Genomic DNA, 21,964 nt, shown 5'->3' on the forward strand with positions numbered 1-21,964 from the left:
GATAAATATCCCAATTGAGGTCAAAACGAATTACAAAGCCTTGTTTCAAAACTACAGGAAATATTCCAATTTGATGTATTTAATTGGAAGGACATGTTTGGTTCATGTCCTTGATGTAAGGTACTGTACATAAGAAATCATAACGTACTGTACTAGCAATGTACCACACATGTGTTGTTGTAGTATCCTTTAGAGAAGAGTTTACTTGATCTCTTCTCAATCAAAATGAGAATAGTTCCTAGACGAGCTGATGGTCGTCATTATAGACGAGTTGAAGGACGTCTTTATAGGCGAGTTGAAGGTTGTCTGTATAGACGTGTTGAAGGTCTTCTTTATAGACGAGCTGATGGTCTTCTTTATAGACGAGCTGAACTTCGTATTTATTGACGAGCTTCAACGTCGTCTTAATAGACAGGCTGATGGTGGTCTTTCTAGACGAGCTGATGGTCGTCTTCCTAGACGAACTGGTCGTTTTTATAGACAACAAGAAGCGACTATTTAGACCTTTTCAGAAATATTTTCCAAAAGAAACATAAAACTCACAAAACTTCAGCATTTTTTGTTAATTACATTTTCTTTACATTTATTCTTGTGCAGTCCGAACTTAACGCTTAAATAGGATATTAAAAATACACCAACACTCTTCCCATATATAGAAACTAAATATAATTATTCAAATAGTAAGTCTTCGAAATAAAATAAACAGAAAAAAGAATTAATCACTAGGAAAATCACAAAGGGTATTAGAACCAGGAAAAGAAACTAGAAACTCTAAGAGGAAATAAACAGCCTTTAAGTATTCTTAAGATGATGATACACTGGAGTTTAGAACTCATCATGTCTAATTGATTCAGGATACAATTTATCTATTAGGATTTTTAACAATTTCGAAATATCCAAACGATATTCATCTTCCGATTGTGAATAACGATTTTGTAGTGTCAGGAGGACATGACGAAATTGTGGACTTTGTGACCACAGAGGTGAACAAAACGATTTTGTATTCTCTAGGGCATTTATAAAATATTCCAATATATCAGGTGCCTCGAGGAATTCATAGAGATTAGTTGTAACAAGGCCATCCATTGTTTCACAATACGAATTGGCTTCAAGCCATTCGGGGAAACTTAATTCGGCATATTGTGCCGCCGCCAGCGGATCATCATCGGCTGATGATTTGGAGAGAACCAATTCTTTTTCCACGATTATATCACTGATAATGGTAACGGCTTTGGCTTTTATTTTCAATTCTGCTTCTTTACCCAAGACTGAAACCAAGGCTTGTGTTCCCGATGTGGAAAGAATGCGCTGTTGGGCATGTGGAAACTTGCGCAGCAAGCTACTGAAAGCATATAGAGCAGTAGAGAGTTCCTCGGTACGTGTTGAGCTCATTAGGATTTGCGTGAGATGTGAGCCCACATTACGTTCATACACTTTGATTTGTACTTTGGGATTATTTTGACACATTGCACCGAGGACACGCATAACTTCCACCTTCAAACCCACATGCGTCTGATTGACCAATGTTGGTAATATAACTTGATCTAGGCCACCCTGTTCCACAAACAGCTGGGCATTATCATATTGGGACATTAGATAATTGAAACTTTCCAATATTTGCGTCTGTGTCTTAATGCGGACTTCCATATCTTTGCTATCCTTGGTAATATTATGGAATTCCTCAATCAGTTGTACGATAATTTCACCATCCGACTTAAAAGCTTTACGCATTCCTTCAAATGTCTTCTTCAGCTCTTCATAGGAACGGAATTCGCGCTTTATATTTTGCAATTTCTCCTCGGGATTATAATCAATGCCAATTCGCTTAAGGGCCTCATCCAAATGTTTAACATTCTTGGGTTTTCCATTTTCACCGTCATAGTCCTCCGGTGCTTCGTTGTCGCCCTCTTCGTCTTCCTCCTCTTTAACCATGTCATAGTCATCGGGCAAAACGGATAATGCTCCATCCTTGTGCATAACTTTTAAAGGATCATTGCTACTGTCATCGGTTTCATCCAAAAGTTTAGCTTCCTTCTTTCCGGTTTGCAAATTGATGCGGACATGTAGACCCTGAGGTATTCCTTGACCTATTCCCAAAAAATATAAACAATTAGAAACAACAACAAAAACACATTATTTATGATGTTGGATACCTTCGGGAATTTCCTGCCATTCATGGGTGGCCACAAATGTTTGATTTTTCTTCACTTCGTTACTATCCTTCGTCCATACCGGACTGGTAAATAGTCCCAAGACTATAAGTAGTGTGTACAACTTCATACCGTATTTATTTTATTAATAATTTTACAAAATATTCGACAATTGTAGAGCGGTTTTAAACATTTACGTGTACATTTTAGTTCACTTGGATGATTCTGCGGTGTGAACTTTTAAAACTAGTTTCATTTGAATTAAGGTCTATTAATAAGGCCAGCCAGCTAGAGCAAAACAGCTGTTTTTCTTTAAAATTTATTTTTTGTTTACCTTTTCATAATGGAAGCCAATTCACAATAAAGTTTTTTTGGCAGCAAACTTAAGAGGCAACTGATGTCCAGCTGGTCTCCCTGGACGACCTTATTTTTAGACCTTAGAATGTACCAAACAAAAAACAACAAAAACTTTACTGGGAAATATCACCCTTCCAATGAGCATAAATCTAAAAGAGATTGGAATGGCAGTAAATTTGTTGATATCAGCCATAAACAGCTGATATCCAGCTGGTTAATAGGCTTTGAATAATTCTACCTCGGAACGGCGAATAATGGAACGGTATGAATAAAAAAAAAATCTAGTTCCAATTGTTCCATTCTCCGAGTACTCCCTTTGAGCTAGTTCCTACCACAGTCGAACTACATAACCCTTATTGAAAATAGAAATATAACTGCGCGTAACAAGAACACGAACCTAGAATATTTCTATTTCACAATATTTTCCAATTTTTGTGTGGTGTAAAAAGCGAATATTTAATTTTTGAAATCCCAAATCAATCAAAGCAATGGCATCATTGACCAGAGTATCACGCCTTTTGCAGGCTCCATTGAGACGTGTTCAAAGTATTCCCGTTGCATTATATCACGAGAATGTAAGTATCTTTGTTGATAGATTGTGTGGAATTCTTAACTACAAAAAAATGATTCCCTTTTTTTCAAAATAGTGTGATTAGTTATTGTTGTTGTTGCTGTACCAGTAATTTATTGTTGCGCTCTGAAGTGGTGCCGAGAAATTTCAAGGTCTAGTTTAGTCAACATGCCTGTTTGTGTTTTTGTTTTGTACTCTATATAGTATAGCAGTGACGATGGGATGAAGGCCCCTTTGCCGGCTGTTATTTTTTTGTTTTGGCAATCTATCAAAATCAAAGTTTATATATGGGGATTTTTTACGGGATAATTAAAGGAATGATGATTTAAATGATGTGGAAAGAAATACCATAAGAAAAGTGAAAAATATTTAAGTAATAGATGCAACAATTGTTTAAAACTTCCGGCCCAGTTCAAGTTCAGGGCCTTATCGCGGATCATGGTGAACATTTTACCATATATAGTTGTGATTATAACGATTTTTCTGTTTGTTTTGTTTCTAAGCCCATACTTCCAGAGATACGGGACAGGGTATATCGAACAAGTCCATATTTCTCAAGAAATTAGTTAAACAATAATGTTAAAATTGGAGTGTTTTTTAAATATTCTTCGAAGGTCCCATAAATAAAATTGTATGACCAATTATCCATACCCGTATGGGATGTTTGGTATTGACAATTCTTAGTTAACGGCATACATATACATAGTTCCCATATATAAAAGTTTCCGTACCATTTTCATTATTTTAAAAGTTTAGTTTCATTTTTCCACCCATGTGGATGTAATTTTACCTTTCGGATTTTTGGAGGATGAACAAGATATTATTAGCCGAAGTGGCTTATATTCCGGGTTCTTGGAGATTGAAAAACATATTTGCAGATAATCTATACTAGTAAAAGAGTAAAGTGATTGACTGACTGACTTAACGAGATTCATCAAAGCCCAGACGAAACGGCTGAAACTCTAATCTTGAAATTTTGGGTGAGGGTCAGTCTTAGTCCAAAGTTGTCAGATAAGGTTGCATTTTTGGAAATTCGTAATAAAACGATAAGTACTAAATAAGGTACCATTTGTATTGGCGAAGCGGTAGAGCTAAAATAGGTGTAACTAAGTGTTTTTTGGAAATTCGAACTGTTACTATCCGAAAAGTACTAAAATGTACTAAATTTTGTAAAATTTCGTAGCATGTGAATGGATAGAGCTAAAAACTTGAAAATTGATAATCGAGTTAAAGTTGAGAAGTAGGGTCGATATAAAGGAGGTGGTTTTGTAAGGGTGTAATCATATACAGTAGATATGGGATATAAGAAACTCAAAAAAAGCCGGAGATTTCTTTCTTATATGCGTTTTTTCTTAAATGGAATTATCGGGTATAATAAAGTATAAGCTCGGTGTTTTTGATAATCTTTCTTATATGCGATTTTTTTTTATATGAGATGTGCTTATATCCGATATCTACTGTATACGAAAAGTACTAGACAGTACTAAATTTGGTACAATTTGAATTTTGGGGAAAATTTGGGCTGGAATCCTGAAATTTGAAATTAACATTACCGTCGTAATGTAGCGGTATTTCAGTCGATTTACAAATATTTGGTACAATTTGGATTTTGGGTGAACCAACAGACCTGGGATTCTGAAATTTGGAGTGGGGATATGTAGGAAGTATTGGAAAATTGTACTAATGTGTACTAAATGTTACCAAATGTGTTGGAGTGTTGTAGGATTGGGGTATGGATGTAGTTTTGGAAATTCATACTTATGAGTACTATATTGTACTACATTTGGTACAATTTGAATTTTGGGTGAATTGATCTGGGATCCTGAAATTTGAAGTAAGGATCATTGTTGGGGTATAAGATTGCGATCTGTAGGAAATTTTGGAAATTTCTATTAATGAGTACTAAATGGTACCAAATGTTGATTTGATAGATAGAGCTGGAATCTTGAAATTTAAAGTTAGGATCACTGTTGGGGCGTAGAATGGGCAATATACACGAAGTTTTGGAAATTGGTATTAAATTTCGTAAAATTATATTATGGTGAAGCAATCGACCTGGAATCCAGAAATTGGAAAATATATTTCTATTGGATTTATATCAATGTGTACTAGGTGCAAAGCTAGATTTGTGTTGCGAGCAATTTTTGTGATTTTGTGTGTGTACGTTGATTAGCTCTTCTAACAGATGTAGTGCTCTGTGAAAACAAAATAATATATTCATTCGTCAAAGAATTAGCGGGCATATGCTAGTAAGTTAATATTAGAACATATCCTTCATATAAAGTTTCCATCCCATTTAGGAATTTTAATGGGCTTAGGTGCATTTCCCGATACGATTGTCAACCGAAGAGGCTGTAATTTGTGTTTTTCTATGCTCCATATACAATTCTGGCCCTATTATATGAATTTTGAATGCTCACCCAATGTTAGATATAAAAAATTCGATCTGACCGAAATTAACGAAGTTCTTGCTTGTTGTCATTGTGTTGTAGAATTGCATAGCAAGTTTTAGAGGTTGGGACTTTTTGGAAAGAAAAAACTTCCCCAATAAATAATAGTATAAACAGGTCTTCAACGGTAATACCCATATTATCTTAGTTATTTTTAAGAAGTATATGACAATTCGGGGTCACATCGAATCCTGTAATAAAGGCACCCATGAAAGCTGTAATAAAGGCACCCATGAGCTAATAAAGGATTGGATGCGGTGCTCAGAATGTGCAGAGCCTGTATCACAGTGTACAATTTCCAAAAGGTTTTCTTCAGAAAAAAATTAAATGTACAATCTGCATCACATAAAAGCAAATTCTTAATGACATCGTGTTTATGCTTTTTAATTTGTTTTCGTTTAATTCGTTTTTTACTTTTCAACGATTTGACCTATTTCAGAACAATTTCGGTGGAGCTCGAAAAATAAATTGCGCAGTAAAAATTCAATATGTATGATAATAATTTGATTGACGGGTCTTATTTTTATAACAAACTAAATGACTAAGTGCAATAAATATTTCTAACCTAATCCCATCAGAAGAAGCCTTGCTCTCAAGCTAAAACTCCATTCAATTAAAAATTATTTTCTCAAGATTTAATACTTATCTAAAATAACATTTAAATTTAGCAACATCTGTTACTGGTCTTCCATCCCGCCCCCTATTTTGTTTTTGTTCATCCTCTTGTACATGTTATTTTTTATTTTGTAAACAATTGTCATTATCACACTGGGTCTTCAACTGATAAACCCCATGTATGTGATGTTGTTGTTGTTTTATATTAATAATTTATTAATATATATTTATTTTTCTTGTCTACTTTTCTCTAGGTAGTTGAACACTACGAAAATCCACGTAATGTTGGTTCTTTAGATAAAAAAGACTCGACCGTTGGTACCGGCCTCGTTGGTGCCCCCGCCTGTGGTGATGTGATGAAATTGCAAATTAAAGTAGACGAGAATGGTAAAATCATCGATGCTAAATTTAAAACCTTCGGTTGTGGTTCAGCCATTGCCAGCAGTTCTTTGGCCACCGAATGGGTAAAAGGCAAGACCATCGATGAGGCTGGTAAATTGAAAAATACCGATATTGCCAAGGAGTTGCGTTTGCCTCCCGTCAAGCTACATTGCTCCATGTTGGCTGAGGATGCCATTAAAGCTGCTCTGGCCGATTACAAAGTCAAACAGCAAAAGAAGAAGGATGACAAATAAATGTTTGTAAAATAAACGAAAAAATCAGCCTACTGGAGAAATGATTTTTATTTATTTTGTCTTCAAAGCGACATAACAAACAAACAAAACGAAAATTATCTAGTTATTTTTAGTACTCATAGGGTATGCTCATAGTTTAAAGTTGTTGACTAAATATTTTTGTAGAAAATGAAAAAAAATATGTGAAAAAGGGCTTTCATGGAAAGTTTTCTTTAACGATAACTATTTAAGATTGAAGATATACAATAAGGACTACAAATATTTTTTGTGTATGAGCGTTTGGAGAAGTAAAAGCTTAAGTCTGATTTAATAATGTACAAGAGAAACAGAACGTTGTCATATTTAAATTAAACAAAACGTCAATGAAGAAATATGAAAACCGTTTTGCATATTAAATAAAAAACACAGCTTTTTCTTCTTTCTAAGCCTGACATAAAAATAAAATAAATACAAAAATAAAAAATATATGCTTTAACTGTTAAAAAAAAACAAAAACTTTTTATTGTTGTTATTTTTCATGCATAAACCAGTAAGGAAAGTAGTAAAGTCGGACGGGGCCGACTATATGATACCCTTCACCACTATGGGTATATTACACAGGACTATTAGCATGAAATTGGATGAAATAAAATATGTGATATTTATCTAAATGTGAATCTACCTAGATCTATCCATAAAGTATGTAAATCGACTTCAAACAAATTTAAATAGGTCATCCGTAGGGCTATATCTGTACTTCTAGAAAACGCAACTATATAATTTTATGCCCAATTTTGTACGATGTGCAAACTTTGATGTCAATCTGTCTAACATGAGGAGTTTGATGACAAATTACACTTGAAATCGGGCGAAAATATATATGGTGCGTCAATTACTTAAAATCAATCTATAATAAAAGGGGCTATATCTATCTAAATCTGGACCGATTTTCACGAAACTTGGCAGACATCATTTTAGACCTAAATGATCAGGCTGTACCAAATTTCGTGCAAATCGAAAGATATATAGGGACTTTGGTGCACCATTTACATGAAATCGGACGAAATTATATATGGGAGCCATATCTAAATCTGGACCGATTTTCTCGAAAGTTGGCAGACATCATTCTAGGCTCAATTCAGTACGTTATGCCAAATTCCGTGCAAATCGAAAGATATATAGGGACTTTGGGGCACCATTTACATAAAATCATACGAAACTATATATGGGAGCTATATCTAAATCTGGACCGATTTTCTCAAAACTTGGCAGACATCACTCTAGGCTCAACTCAGTACGTTATGCCGAATTTCGTGCAAATCGAAATATATATAGGGATTTTGGTGCACCATTTACATGAAATCGGACGAAACTATATATGGGAGCTATATCTAAATCTGGACCGATTTTCTCGAAACTTCGTAGACATCATTCTAGACTCAATTCAGTACGTTATGCCCAATTTCGTGCAAATCGAAAAATATATAGCGACTTTGGTGCACCATTTACATGAAATCGGACGAAACTATATATGGGAGCTATATCTAAATCTGGACCGATTTTCTCGAAACTTGGCAGACATCACTCTAGGCTTAATTCTGTACGTTATGCCAAATTTCGTGCAAATCGAAAGATATATAGGGACTTTGGGGCACCATTTACATGAAATCGGACGAAACTATATATGGGAGCTATATCTAAATCTGGACTGATTTTCTCGAAACTTGGCACACATCATTCTGGACCTAATTCAGTACGTTATGCCAAATTTCGTGCAAATCAAAAGATATATTGGGACTTTGGGGCACCATTTACATCAAATCGGACCAAACTATATATGGGAGCTATATCTAAATCTGGACCGATTTTGACGAAACTTGGCAGACATCATTCTAGGCTCAATTCAGTACGTTATGCCAAATTTCGTGCAAATCGAAAGATATATAGGGACTTTGGGGCACCATTTACATGAAATCGGACGAAACTATATATGGGAGCTATATCTAAATCTGGACCATTTTTACGAAACTTGGCAGACATCATTCTAGACTTAAATGATTAGGCTGCACCAAATTTCGTGCAAATCGAAAGATATATAGGGACCGTTTACATTAAATCGGTTAAATATATATATGGGAGCTATATCTAAATCTGAACCGATTTTTCCCAATTTCAATAGGGTTCGTCCTTGGGCCGAATAAGTGACCTATGCCAAATTTCATCCAATTCGGATCATAAATGCGACCTGTACTTTGTTTACAATTTAACATGGACAGACAGACGGACAGACGGACAGACGGACAGACGGACGGACGGACGGACGGACATGCATAAATCGACTTAGAAAGTGATTCTATGTATATTCTCAAAAGGAACCATGGGTCTATCTCGATTATTTTTGCCTGTTACAAACATATGCACAAAGACATAATACCCTGTACCACAGTGTGGTGAAGGGTATAAAAATGTTAGATACAAGAACCATTTAAGATAGACGGACACTGACATTGCCACCACATTCTCCCTTAGATTTCATCTCATAGGCTGTAAAATTGGATTTAAAAGTTTAAAATATTTATTTTTTTATTTTCGTTATTACAACAAAAACTTACGATCATCACTGTGCTGACAATTATAGTTGCCCATAACACATTCATTGCCAAAGGTCAAAAGTCTCTCCTTATTGCCATTTTTAGCCTTGGCACAAATGGGTTCATATTTCTCACCACAATTTGCCGAACATGCAGGAGCCTGTTTGTTTTTGGCTGGTGTAGCAACGGCTAGAGCAACCAGGCAAATTACTGAAATTAAAAAAGTAAGAAATTTCAAAAGTTTGTAATTATAGATTCAATTTTCCAAGGTTATATCGAAAATAAATTTATTATTCTATTTTTAAATGATCTATTAGAACCTATTTTTAAAGAAAACGTCTTTTATAAAAAATTGGATTTAAGAGAATTATTTTTTAACATCCATCAGAAGCGTGTTGTTGTATGTATGTTTTTGTGAACCATTAAAGCATGGAATTTGTTATGAACAATTTTTTTTTCAACATCCAACAGAAGCGTGGGGTTTTTAAAAGTTTTTTGTTAACAAAAGCATGGATTTTTTGAAGATTTTTTTTCAACAGAAGCGTAGATTTTTTAAAGATTATTTTTCAAAAGAAGCGTGGATTTTTTTAAAGATTTTTTTCAACAGAATCGTAGATTTTTTAAACATTCTTTTTCAACAGAAGCGTGGATTTTTTAAAGGTTTTTTTAAAAGAAGCTTGGAATTTTTTCAACAAAAGCTGGAATTTTTAAAGAGAAATTTCAACAGAAGCGTGGAATTTTTTCAACAAAAACCTGAATTTTTTAAGAAAAGTTTCAACAAAAGCGTGAATTTTTTAAAGAAAAGAAAAAAAAATCATTAGAAGCGTGTAATTTTTTCAACAAAACAATCCTAGGATGGTTGGTATAGAAAATATCGGTATATCGGTCCAAGTTTGGTATAGACCCCATATAACGAACGGTACCACCAAATATTCGGTATCATGGGGATTTTTGACACGTTTTTAAACCGAATTGGCTGTAAATGGCTACGTTTGGTTCTGATTGGGTATCAAAACTTACTACCGAAAATTACCTTTATTGGTCAACTTTTTAGGTTAGCCCTCCCCTATTTCAAATGTAATAATTTCACTTTGGCTCTCAGATCTGCTTACGAAAAATTTTCAAGATTGGCTTATGTTGTGGGGTAGCTATTCTTCTTCCTGTGGAAGAGCTGCGGATATACTTCTTCCCGTGGAAGAGCTGCAGCTATTATTCTTCCTATGAAAGAGCTGGAGGTATTCTTCTTATAGAAAAGCTAGAGGCATATTTCGTCCTATAGGAGAGCTGGAGGTCTTCTCTTCCCATAGGAGAACTGTAGGTATTTTTCCTGCTGGTATACTTCTTCCTGTGGAAGAGCTGCAGGTCTTCTTCCTGTGGTAGAGGTGCAGATATTATTTTCGATATTTTAATGGTTTTTTGGCATATGTTTCAACTTAATTGGTCGTAATTTGTTATTTTAGGTTGTGGTGTGGTAGTAAATCTTCCTACAAATATTGGCCACCTTTAAGGGAAGCCGCCATATAACGCAACATCCCAATGGTCCGTATTTTAGGGAGCTTGGAAACGTGATTTAACCAAATTAGCTGTAATTTGATATTTTCGATTCCCATTGAGTAGAAAAATCTGTCTACCAAATATTATCAATATTGGTCCAAGTTTCCGAGTAGCCCCCATATAATGGTACACCCATTATTCGGTATCTTGGGGTGTTTTATAGACAACTTTTTTAATGAATTGACCCCAATTTGATTTTTTGGGTTCCCATTGGGAAGATTTGACATCTTCTTATTAAAAATTATCAATGTTTGTTAGTTGGTATAAAGAGTTCTGTAAATAGTATTTTTCCCACGTTCATCAGATCCATGCACTTTAAAAAAATTAGTTTTAAAAAATGAACTTTTTAGTAATCCTCTAAAAAACATTATTTTTTTAAGTTTCAAAAGGTTGTCTGCAGATTAGAAACATTTGAAGAGGTCCTCTGCAGACCGAAGATTATTTGAAGATGTCATTTGTTGATGAAGTCCTTTCAAGGAGACTTTTTTAGAAAGATTTTTCATTGACAAAATATTATTCAATATATAGTTTTTTTTTTAAATTGTTTCTTTTAAGAGGTATTCTATATTTTTTAATTCCGTTCAATAGTTTTTCTGTGAAAAAAATACATATCAAACATTTTTTAATATCACTGATATTTGAACATATTGTTGACTAGTGTAATAAAATGTCCAACTTTAATTAATTTTAATTGCAAATGTAGAACACTCTGGATTTGTATTGTTGTTCTTTTATTTTCTCAAATAATTATAATTTAAACGTCCACAGAATTAGTCATCAAATGAGTGAAAAATTGACCAAACCAACAACAAACACAATAATTTTTGCACACAGTCAATTAAAAAAAAAACATGGAGGTAACTTAAATTTCGTTAATGTTATCGTAAACATTTTTCAATTGAAACAATTAAAAATTTAACTACATAGAAATGTCGTACACACATAATTATCAGGTGATTTAAAATTCGTTCAGTTTCATTAATGATTTACAATAATAATTAAAACCGAATTAGGCTAGAATCTTTAAATGTACATAAGATTCAATATTACTATACTATAAAAATTGATATCAATTAATATTTACCCAAGAATAATCCCAAAGCAAAACGCATCTTTGATTTTCTTTGAATATCGTCGTCGTACAGAAAATAAATCACAGCTGCTGAAAACAAGTTCAAAGCGAGGTTACACTTCTCAATCTCAACTAAACCTGAAAGCTTGTCAGTTGTTGATTTTATACACGCAAATTAATGATCACAAAAGGCAACCGGCCAAAGCCCGGCCGAGTAAACTAATCGACCGTACCGACAAAATAAACAATGAAAGCTTTAAATCCAAAACAATAATACAAACAAAAAAATATAAAATAAAACAAATTATGGACATTACGTGCCCGAGAGAGATTTTGTGATGATGTTTGATGTGTTTTTTGTTTTTGCCATCATATTTGTTTGTTTGCCTTCCAGTCTTTTCCCCAAGCTGTATTGTTGTTTCCACGAAATATCTTAACCCTTTGACGATGTTTATCATATATTAGAGACATTAATTTCTGAACTCTTGCCAATTGACTTTCCCATGATTAAGGTACCACATTTGACCGCTACCCCCATACATTCCATGTATGGGTCACTAGAGTCTAGCTCAAGCGAGATAGGTCTGTACTGGACAGAATGGTGCAATAGGAATGCTAATCCTCCACCTCTTGTACGATCCTTTCTAATCACGTTGTATCCATCACAACTCTGAAGACTGCAGGTGTTGTTCAGCTTCCTTTCTTGGATCGCAGCGACCGTAATACTTTTTCGACTCATAAAATCCACTATCTCGTTGATTTTCCCTGGGTTGACACCCCTTGGTCGGAGGTTGATTCCTCTGAGTCAATCCGGTGCATAGAACCGGCCGTCGTGGGATTGTTACCGCTTCTTGCTACCTAGGTTGCAATTTTGTAATTCATCTCAGGTTGTCGCATCTTGTATTGTTACACCACGCTAACAAATATTATATCCACGCCTATTGTTGGAAAAAATATTCCATGAAAAATCATGAGTTTCGCGCTGTTGTTGGAATAAAATATTATATTAACAATAAAGGACTGTGATCCATTCTTTGGGTGTTGCAAAAATATTCCTTCAACATTTATTCAGCTTTAGGCGTTGAAATGTTTTTTAATACACGCTTCCAGTGGCAGTTCTACATTCTTTAAAAATCCAGGGTTAAAAATATTATTTTAACAAGTAATGAAGTCGGCACATTCGAAGTTGTATACGTCCTAACACAAGAACATTAAAAATAACGAAAACGTATCCCGACTATTGTAAGAGGGATATGCAAGCTTAAAGATCTGCAAGGAGAAAACAAAATCGATTAGCAAATAATATCTTGAAAATAGATCCCTCAATTCCAAATTACGATCACTACATTGTTCCTACCACCAACAAAATACCTATAAAGAAATTCGACTTTAATTTGGCCACCCAATAAGAACTTAAAATATGCAATTGGAGTCAACTAGGTTGAAAAACAAGTCTGACGTTTACACTATGAAATTGATATTTGAGATCGAGGGTATTTCGTGGTATAAACGTGCCTTGCATTATTGTACCATATGCAATGGATAACTTCAGGTGAATAACATTTATATTTTGATTTGACAGAACAGTCCACTTTGAAAAAAATGTAATCAGCTGTTTGATATGCCCTACCTTATTAGCTATGTCCTACAATGTAATAGAAAAAAGTAAGGCTTTTAATTTCATTTACTAAATCACAGAACAGAACTTAAAGTAGAAGTATTTATTTAATTTTTTTTAAATTTTCCATAAAATGTGCCATTGATCCGAGATTCAGGTGTTATATTATCTTCCCCATTTAATGTCATTTCTTCCAAATATTCTTCTTGAATTTCTTCATAAAGTTGTTGACGAGTATGCTGCAGAACAATTTCCAATTGATAGTTTCGATAAACACTATACACCAATGCCAGGGAAAATGTCTGGAAACCTAAAAAGATATCAAGAATATATTTAAGGAAAAGACTCAAAAATTTTCATATTCATTTAAAACTTACCAAAAATAATAAAAAGTATAACAAAAAACACAACTGCATGTGACACACCTTCAAAAGAGGCTTTTAAAAAGATATCATCCAAAATAACAATACTGCTATAAATCAACACCACAAATGAACCCAAAAGCCAAGGGGCCATACAAGCGGGGCGTTTCTAATTAAAAAAAATATTGTTCTTAAACCTTCTTCATAGTAAATATTTTGTTTAATTCGTCTATACCTTCATAATGCCCCATATAAGTAAAACCGATAGTAATGCCATTATAACACACATTATCGTATAGATCGTACAATACAGTTCTCGATATTCCCGTTGTTCATAACTCCTATAAATATCCCGGTAATCATCATAGTCATATTGTGCAAATCGATCATATTCCAAATTTTCAAGAATAACAGCAGCAACCATAGAATAAATGAAAATATTCAGACATCCAATGATAATGGCAGTTTGGGTGCGATTAAACCAGGACAACATTGTTTGCCAGAGAAGTAAAATATTCGATTGGGTGCTAACTGACAGATGTGTGTATTATCATCGCACCGAACTCTGAGAATAAACTAAATTTAATTAAGCTCACAACGCAATGTCTTGCGGTAAATGTATTCATAATTCATTATCAAAAAATACCGAATCGTGTGAGTGAGATGTTCAGAGATGCCACTATAAGATTCCAAGATGTCGGAAATAATCTAATCTTAAGTTGGGCCATGAAGAAAATTGCCTTTAAATAATTTGAGCCTCTGTAATTTTGGATTTGGGAAACGTTTTCTTTACATTGTCCATGTTTCTGTTGTTTTTGAAAAAAATCTCTTTAGATAAAAAACCTTTTAAGGAGTTTAAGGACGTCGTTACATCCCAGTTTTAATCAGTTATATGTGTGGACACCTGTCTTTAATTGAGTTCCGGAATAATAAGTCTAAACCCAGTAGAATGCGACCGCCTGGTGTTGATATTAAGGGCGGAGTCGTTTAATATTTGGCTTTCTTGTATACCTTGCCTTGATAAAAATGTATTATTTTAAACCCCTGAGCTTTTTTTTGTCCCTGAGAAAATATTAAAAAACAATATCCACCCTTGCGGAAATATTATTATATTCTTGCGAATAAATCGAAAAGAAAAATATCCACGCTTTGATTATTTGTGAGAGAATATATATTAAATTCCACGCTTTAATTTTTCTTAAAAAATCCGTGCCTTGATAATTTTCCTTAAAAATAATTATTAAAGATATTCCTTAAAAATATGTTCTGCTAGAATATTTAATGATGAACACCCTATTCGATGCCTCTGTCAAGCTATTGAGTGATGACCCAAGCTAAGACCCCAACATGGTCATGATATCGTTATACTTGATACGATATTAATAAATTGAGTCGTTTATTTTTAAAGTTTTAGGTTCTGATACAAAACTTGATTTTCTAGAAAAGTTTACAAAACATATCACGTTATGTGTTCTATCATGTTTAATTTTTTAAAATATTTCTACATAAGAAATAATGGACTTAAAACACTTTCAAAATAAACGGCTCATATCGTAAACACGAAGCTACAAATCTTTATATTCATATTGGCCGATGACTTGGCTTTGAATGGCGATCTGAAATCCTTATACACACATTCGGTTTCTGTACAAACATAAATAAAATCCTTTAAAAATTCAACATCAATTGCTGTACAAAAAGTTTCTCCCTTTCATTAAAAAATTCAAATGTCTAAATGACCCTTAATCATAAAAGAACAGCTGTTCCGCTGTCAAACGTCAATGTCATACCTCTTTTACCCACATCATTCGTAAACAATTCAGCTTTAGTCTCCATCCCACCTCATTCGTAACTTTCTGTTCTCCACTTTGGTTTCTTCTTTATCGGGCGTTTTGTCTTTTCCTCCCATTCGTCATTGTGAATGACGTTTTCACAATTGACAGCGACCAACCAACAAAAGAAATCGAAAGGATTGTTTCCAGATTCTATTGAAAAAATTAAAATTACACAAAATAAACATTAAAAGCAATTCCCACAACAACAATGACTTCACGTAAACGCAGTGGTAGTGGTTCCTCAAAAAGACCCAAAGAAAAAGTTGTCTATATCTATGAGCTGTTCTTTCGTGGTGAAGATCCTAGTCAAGAACGTCGTCCTGAATATTCCGAGTTTTGGAATGAATTCTTTCTGCTGCAACCAAATGTTGAAGCATTGGAGGGTGAAATTACCAAGCTGACAAGTGAACAATTCGCTTTGGTTAAGCCCAATTTAAATATGATTTTCCAGAAATGTATAGAAATGTTGGATACCGGTGAGTAGAGGAGGAGGTGACAATAACACAAAATTCATGCTGTGTTGTTGTGTGGACACAAGATTTTGTAAAGCAACAGGGTGTGGCTTATTTATTAATAATTATTCTTTTATTTATTTATTATATAGATCATCCGAAACGTTTGTGCAATAGCCTTCAAACACTGTGCTCCATGTTCTATGGCATATTTAAAAAATCGACTGCAGATACCTCATATGATATACTGAATGATATATTCGGTTATGAACATATGGACAAATGGATGAAACAATTAATGGATCATTGTAATCGTATACTTTTAGGTGAGTTGTTATGGAAATATTTAGTGTTAATAATATTGGAATATAGTTCCATGTAGGATTTTAGATATTTTCCATAAACTGCAAAGAGGCAGTGGAATGTGTTTATTTTGTCTTCGAGATTCTAGGGGACTATCAAGCCACCATTTCTATGTTAATTTTCAAGTAAATTTGGAAGTCTGCATGGGATAAAAAAATGTATTTATTTATTCCCTACTTGTGCCTCCTATTATTATTAATTTAGAATCTGAATTGCTCTAAATGAGAAATTTAATTATCCGATCAAACCTTTACAACAACATGAACGATTTTGAACTGACTATATCTTGACGAGACCTAATTTCCCTTCAAAGTCAATTGTTCTTGCAAATGAGAGTGAGGAGCTTTGTCGTTCTAACACGGCAGATCCTCAAGCTGAAGGTCAGCAGATGTCAGTAGAGTTAGAGCAACATTGGGCTCGTTGTGAGTAAACTGTTGGTCGCTCTCGAACCCTGAAAAGAAGGATGATGGGCCCTCAATCGCTTTTCACGATAAAGCATTGACTGATCCAAAAGTTAGTTACGTTTCAACAGACAGTTTGTCGAGCATCCCCATAGTCGTTGGATGATTTTGTGTCATCCATAGTGCTAAACCATCAAAAGAGTTGGACCCGGATGGAATTTGTCACTTCGGTGGCCACGACGGACTCTATGTTAATGCTGAATCATTTGAATGAGCTGGGAGGCGAGTATATGACTACAGTTGTTAATTCTCTTATCGACACTAACATCGTTTCCGAAATTTGTATAATGGGCAAGGTGGTTCCGCTACTAAAGCAAGAATGTCTGCAAAGGTGAATCGTACTGCCAGTAGGGAAGACTTTGTAAAGATTTGTAGTTTGACGCTTTACTCCTCTTCAGCCTTTGGGAAGGATATCTGATCTTAAAAAAATCCACGCCTTCATTATTCCTTAAAAAAATATGAAAATAATCCAAGTTTTGACAACACATAAAAATCCACGATTCATAGTCCTTATAATATTACAAATCAACGCCTCACCGTCTTTCAACAAAATTAAAAAATCGCGCCTTGATAGTCCTTAAAAAATATTAAAAAATCCCCGGCTTGATAGTCAATTAAAGAATTCACACAATCCTTCGAATTATTAAAATGATTAAAAAAATCCAAGCCTAGATAAACTTCGAAAAATAATTATTATATATTCATATTATAATTTATTTTTCTTCTTTTTTTAGGTGATATTCCCGAAAATGCACGCTTTATGTGCCTAAAATTATTATTGGTTCTAGTAACGGGTACGGATAATGTCAGTCAAAATGTCCTCTTAGAATATTTAATGATGAACACCCTGTTCGATGCCTTTGTCAAGTTGCTGAGTGATCCAACGCTAAGAGCCCAACATGGTCATGATATTGTTATACTTCTCACCATTTTGGTAAATTATCGTAAACATGAAGCCACAAATCCTTATATAGTGCAATTATCCATATTAGCCGATGAATTGGCTCTGAATGGATATGGTCAAATGATATCGCAATCATTAATTGATTTTTGTCGCCAATATATGCAAAGCCTTAATAATGCACAATCATCATCGTGGTTCTCATCGCTATCGAATATTGTCGGTAATATGTTTGTATCGGATGAGGGCTGTGAACGTGTACAACAAATTAAAGCCAATAATGGTTTACTACTGGCACTCTATGAAGCAGTGCATTTAAATCGTAATTTTATCACAACATTATCACATACACAAACGGAATCCAGTGCACCTCCTTCGCCCAGTAATACATTAAGTTTAACTCAACCGGTGCCGGATTTGGCCAATGCACCCATTATCGATATGACACAATATCCAACGAATTTACTGGTGGCTGTATTTCAATATTGGTAAGTTAATTTGAATTTTTTATAATATTCATTAGTACTAATACTGTCCTTTTTTTTCAGTTCCATAGTAATGCAGGATAACAAAAACGAATCCAGTGTGGCCAATTTGAAATTATGTTTCCTCATATTAACCTGCATTTCTGAAGATCAATATGCCAATTCCATGATGCATGACAGTAATTTAACATTTAAAGTTATGCTGCATAGAGCCCAAATGCGTCATCGTAAATTAAATGTTGATCGTGTGGGTAAATCCCAACCATTGGCTGCTACATTATTAGATCTGTTGGTTGAATTTATTGTATCACATTTAATGAAGAAATTCCCCATGGAATTGTATTTGCTGTGTGTTGGCGTTATACATCGTGTGTTGTGCTATCAAAAACGTTGTCGTGTACGTTTGAATTACCCCTGGAAAGAATTATGGTCTGCGCTAATTGGTTTACTAAGGTTTTTGGTTAATCAGGAACAGACGTTGGTGAAGAAATGCAATATTTTCCATTTATCGCTGCAGGTAGGGTGAATTAATTTTTGTATTTTATATAGGAAAATTAATTTATTTCTTTGTTTAATTTTTAGGTGGTAAATATTTTCAATTTGTTTATAACATATGGCGATACATTTCTGGCAACCACAAATAGTTATGATGAACTCTATTATGAATTGAATCGGGAGGAGAAAGTTTTCACCGAATTGCATGCAATGGGTATGTGAAAATACTAATAAAAAACCTCAACTATTAAGAAGACCTAGTAAAAGGATATACGATTTAAATAACATTGAAAACAATATTAGAAAAACACTACTCAATAGCCCACAAGCCCCTAGGTATTGGTAGTTCTTGGAAAAATAGTTTTTAACCCCACGCCTTGACAGTACTTATTTATAAATAGTATAGTATAATAGAAGGATATACGGTTTAAATGTTGATAGTCAAAGAAATAATATTTTTTAAATAGTCATTGAAAATATTTAAAAAAAACCCGCTTTGATAGTCCTTTTTAAAAATCCACGTCTTGATAGTCCTTTTTAAAAAATCCACGTCTTGATAGTCCTTTTAAAAAAATCCACGTCTTGATAGTCCTTTTTAAGAAATCCACGCCTTGATAGTCCTTTTTAAAAAAAACACGTCTTGATAGTCCTTTTTAAAAAATCCACGTCTTGATATTCCTTTTTAAAAAATCCACACCTTGATATCCTTTTTAAAAAATCCACGTCTTGATAGTCCTTTTTAAAAAATCCACACCTTGATAGTCCTTTTTAAAAAATCTACGTCTTGATAGTCCTTTTTAAAAAATCCACGTTTTGATAGTCCTTTTTTAAAAAATCCACGTCTTGATAGTCCTTTTTAAAAAATCCACGCCTTGATAGTCCTTGAAAAAATATATTTTTTTAAATCCACGCCTTTATAGTCCTTGAAAAAATATATTTTTTTAAATCCACGCCTTTATAGTCCTTGAAAAAATATATTTTTTTAAATCCACGCCTTTATAGTCCTTGAAAAAATATATTTTTTTAAATCCACGCCTTTATAGTCCTTGAAAGGAATATTTTTTAAAAAATTCACGCCTTGATAGTCTATTGGAGGTCCTTGGACAAATATTTAAAAGTAAAGTTCGGCAATTGAAGGTATTTGCAAAATATTTAAAATTAATCCGGGCTTAATGAAGGTCCTTGAGGAATATTTTAAAGTAGTCCAGACCTATTGAAGGTCCTATGAAAAAATTTTTTTAAGTAATCCGCGATTGTTGAAGGCACCTTCAAAAAATATCTTTATCAAATTCATACCCATTGAAAGCACAATATTTCCAAAAAATCTACGCCTATTGAAGGTCCTTGGTAAAATATTTCAAAAATATACACGCCTATGGAATGTCCTTTGCAAAATATGTTAAACAAATCCACACCGATTGAAGGTTCTTTAAAAAAATATTTTAGACAAATCCACGCCTATTAGAGGTCCTTGAAAAAATATTTTTGACAAATCCATACTTCAAAGACTATTTTAGACAAGTCCACGCCTTTTCATGGTCCTTGAATAAATATTCAAGCCTATTGAAGGTCCTTGAATAAATATCCACGCCTATTGAAGGTCCTTAAATAATTATCCGCATTGAAAACATAATTTTTAAAAAATCTACGCATTGAAAAATTTTTTTTTAAAAAATCCACGCCTCAAAAAAATATTTTTTTTAAAAAATCCACGCCTTGAAAAAAATATTTTTTAAAAAAAACTCATGCCTTGAAATGATATTTTTTAAAAAATCCAGGCTTTGAATTTTTTTTTAAATGCACGCTTCGAAGAAATGTATAATTTTTTTAATCAAACACCTTCATTTCTAACTAATCAATTTTAATTGTTTATTTTCTAGTTCTTCGCTATACCACCATGCCGGACTGTGAATATAAAGATGATGTCATTAAACTATTAAATGCCTTGGTGAATATTTTGGCAATTGTTAAGCATTTTCAAAATAAAATCAAAGAATGGCTAGCCGAACAGGGCCTATCGACACCCACTGAAGAACAAATTCTCGATGTGGTGAGGAAAAATTACGATTTGACGCTAAAACTGCAAGATTCCCTTGATCATTATGATCGTTATGCGGAGGCACCACATCATACAACATTTTTCAAAACCATGGTACGAGACGTTGTGGCCGATACACGTAAACAAATCTATGGCTATGTTAAGGACGCTGTATCAACTATACCTGAACCCGATGCCATGTTAACATCAACATCCTCCAATTCGTAAAAGGTGTATATTTATATATATTTTTGTCCCCTACTCATCAATTTGTTAAATTTTTTTATGATATCCCCTTAATCCCCTTTATCATATAGTTAATTATCTTTAACGAAATGAAAATATGACTGTTTTTTATTATTATTCCTTTTCTATCTTTATGGCATATGAAGTTTACAATAATAATGATAATGTATTATTTCTCGTAGCTATTTAAAAATTATATTATATAATGTACAATAATATGTACGACTGTTGTCGCCTAAACGAAAACTTTAAGTAAATCATTTTGTTTTTTGATCTTTGATGCATATACATTTTTTTTAATAAAATAAATTTAGATAAAATTTGCAATTATATATAAACAAAAAAATATTAGTAATCTTAAATATATATTGAGAAAATATACAAACAAATCTATTAACTAATAATAATAAATAAATATATTTATTTAAGAATAATTTAAAATGGAAATTTAATTTTTTTGGGAGCTAAGTTACAACGCAATTTTTCCAATAACTGAACAAACTGAATCAATATTTTGTTTGTACAGTTGTTCGTCTGGATAGTTAAATAAACTTAAAACATATCTTAAGGCGCCAAACATTATTTGGTTAAACAGTTTTGTTGTAGTTACTAGTGTGCTTTTAAGTAACGCCTAAAAGTATGCTTTACTCTATACCCATTTCTTAATTTCACATTAGCAAGTACGTAAAGATATGGCAACATTGTTGCTATTTTGCATTTTGGAGAAAACCAAA

General features: G+C 33.4%; 4 protein-coding genes across 4 annotated transcripts; 2 read left to right on the forward strand and 2 right to left on the reverse strand.

Moving 5' to 3' along the window:
• Window positions 1–825: 825 nt before the first annotated feature.
• On the reverse strand, window positions 826–2,280 carry LOC133326231 (nucleotide exchange factor Sil1-like). The gene is made up of 2 exons (XM_061534912.1): window positions 2,154–2,280; window positions 826–2,087 (listed from the first exon to the last, which is right to left on the reverse strand). Exons 1-2 carry the CDS (start codon window positions 2,278–2,280, stop codon window positions 826–828), a joined length of 1,389 nt encoding a protein of 462 aa, XP_061390896.1.
• Window positions 2,281–2,932: 652 nt separating this feature from the next.
• LOC133326233 (iron-sulfur cluster assembly scaffold protein IscU-like) lies at window positions 2,933–6,788 on the forward strand. The gene is made up of 2 exons (XM_061534914.1): window positions 2,933–3,082; window positions 6,398–6,788. Exons 1-2 carry the CDS (start codon window positions 2,996–2,998, stop codon window positions 6,776–6,778), a joined length of 468 nt encoding a protein of 155 aa, XP_061390898.1. The 5' UTR covers window positions 2,933–2,995; the 3' UTR covers window positions 6,779–6,788.
• A 2,448-nt stretch (window positions 6,789–9,236) lies between these two features.
• LOC133326234 (vasotab-like) lies at window positions 9,237–12,027 on the reverse strand. Its single transcript, XM_061534915.1, has 3 exons — window positions 11,987–12,027; window positions 9,370–9,558; window positions 9,237–9,301 (listed from the first exon to the last, which is right to left on the reverse strand). Exons 1-3 carry the CDS (start codon window positions 12,012–12,014, stop codon window positions 9,243–9,245), a joined length of 276 nt encoding a protein of 91 aa, XP_061390899.1. The 5' UTR covers window positions 12,015–12,027; the 3' UTR covers window positions 9,237–9,242.
• Window positions 12,028–15,996: 3,969 nt separating this feature from the next.
• LOC133326232 (armadillo-like helical domain-containing protein 3) lies at window positions 15,997–21,232 on the forward strand. The gene is made up of 6 exons (XM_061534913.1): window positions 15,997–16,265; window positions 16,394–16,567; window positions 17,800–18,454; window positions 18,515–18,968; window positions 19,034–19,160; window positions 20,827–21,232. The coding sequence occupies exons 1-6, from the start codon at window positions 15,998–16,000 to the stop codon at window positions 21,210–21,212; spliced, it is 2,064 nt and encodes a 687-aa protein (XP_061390897.1). The 5' UTR covers window position 15,997; the 3' UTR covers window positions 21,213–21,232.
• Window positions 21,233–21,964: the final 732 nt, after the last annotated feature.

The sequence above is a fragment of the Musca vetustissima genome, unplaced genomic scaffold (genome assembly GCF_032173495.1).
Source record: "Musca vetustissima isolate MV318-11 ecotype Yass unplaced genomic scaffold, APGP_CSIRO_Mvet_v1 utg147218, whole genome shotgun sequence".
NCBI classification, from domain to species: Eukaryota; Metazoa; Arthropoda; class Insecta; order Diptera; family Muscidae; genus Musca; species Musca vetustissima.

Coding starts and splice junctions, on each gene's coding strand:
- LOC133326232 (XM_061534913.1), top strand. CDS start 15,998: ATGACTTCACGTAAACGCAGTGGTAGTGGTTCCTCAAAAAGACCCAAA. Junction 16,266..16,393: donor TATAGAAATGTTGGATACCG/GTGAGTAGAGGA, acceptor TTTATTATATAG/ATCATCCGAAACGTTTGTGC. Junction 18,455..18,514: donor GTGGCTGTATTTCAATATTG/GTAAGTTAATTT, acceptor CTTTTTTTTCAG/TTCCATAGTAATGCAGGATA.
- LOC133326234 (XM_061534915.1), bottom strand. CDS start 12,014: ATGCGTTTTGCTTTGGGATTATTCTTGG. Junction 9,559..11,986: donor TGCTTTGGGATTATTCTTGG/GTAAATATTAAT, acceptor TTTTAATTTCAG/TAATTTGCCTGGTTGCTCTA. Junction 9,302..9,369: donor TTGTCAGCACAGTGATGATC/GTAAGTTTTTGT, acceptor CCAATTTTACAG/CCTATGAGATGAAATCTAAG.
- LOC133326231 (XM_061534912.1), bottom strand. CDS start 2,280: ATGAAGTTGTACACACTACTTATAGTCTTGGGACTATTTACCAGTCCG. Junction 2,088..2,153: donor ATGGCAGGAAATTCCCGAAG/GTATCCAACATC, acceptor TTTTGGGAATAG/GTCAAGGAATACCTCAGGGT.
- LOC133326233 (XM_061534914.1), top strand. CDS start 2,996: ATGGCATCATTGACCAGAGTATCACGCCTTTTGCAGGCTCCATTGAGA. Junction 3,083..6,397: donor TTGCATTATATCACGAGAAT/GTAAGTATCTTT, acceptor ACTTTTCTCTAG/GTAGTTGAACACTACGAAAA.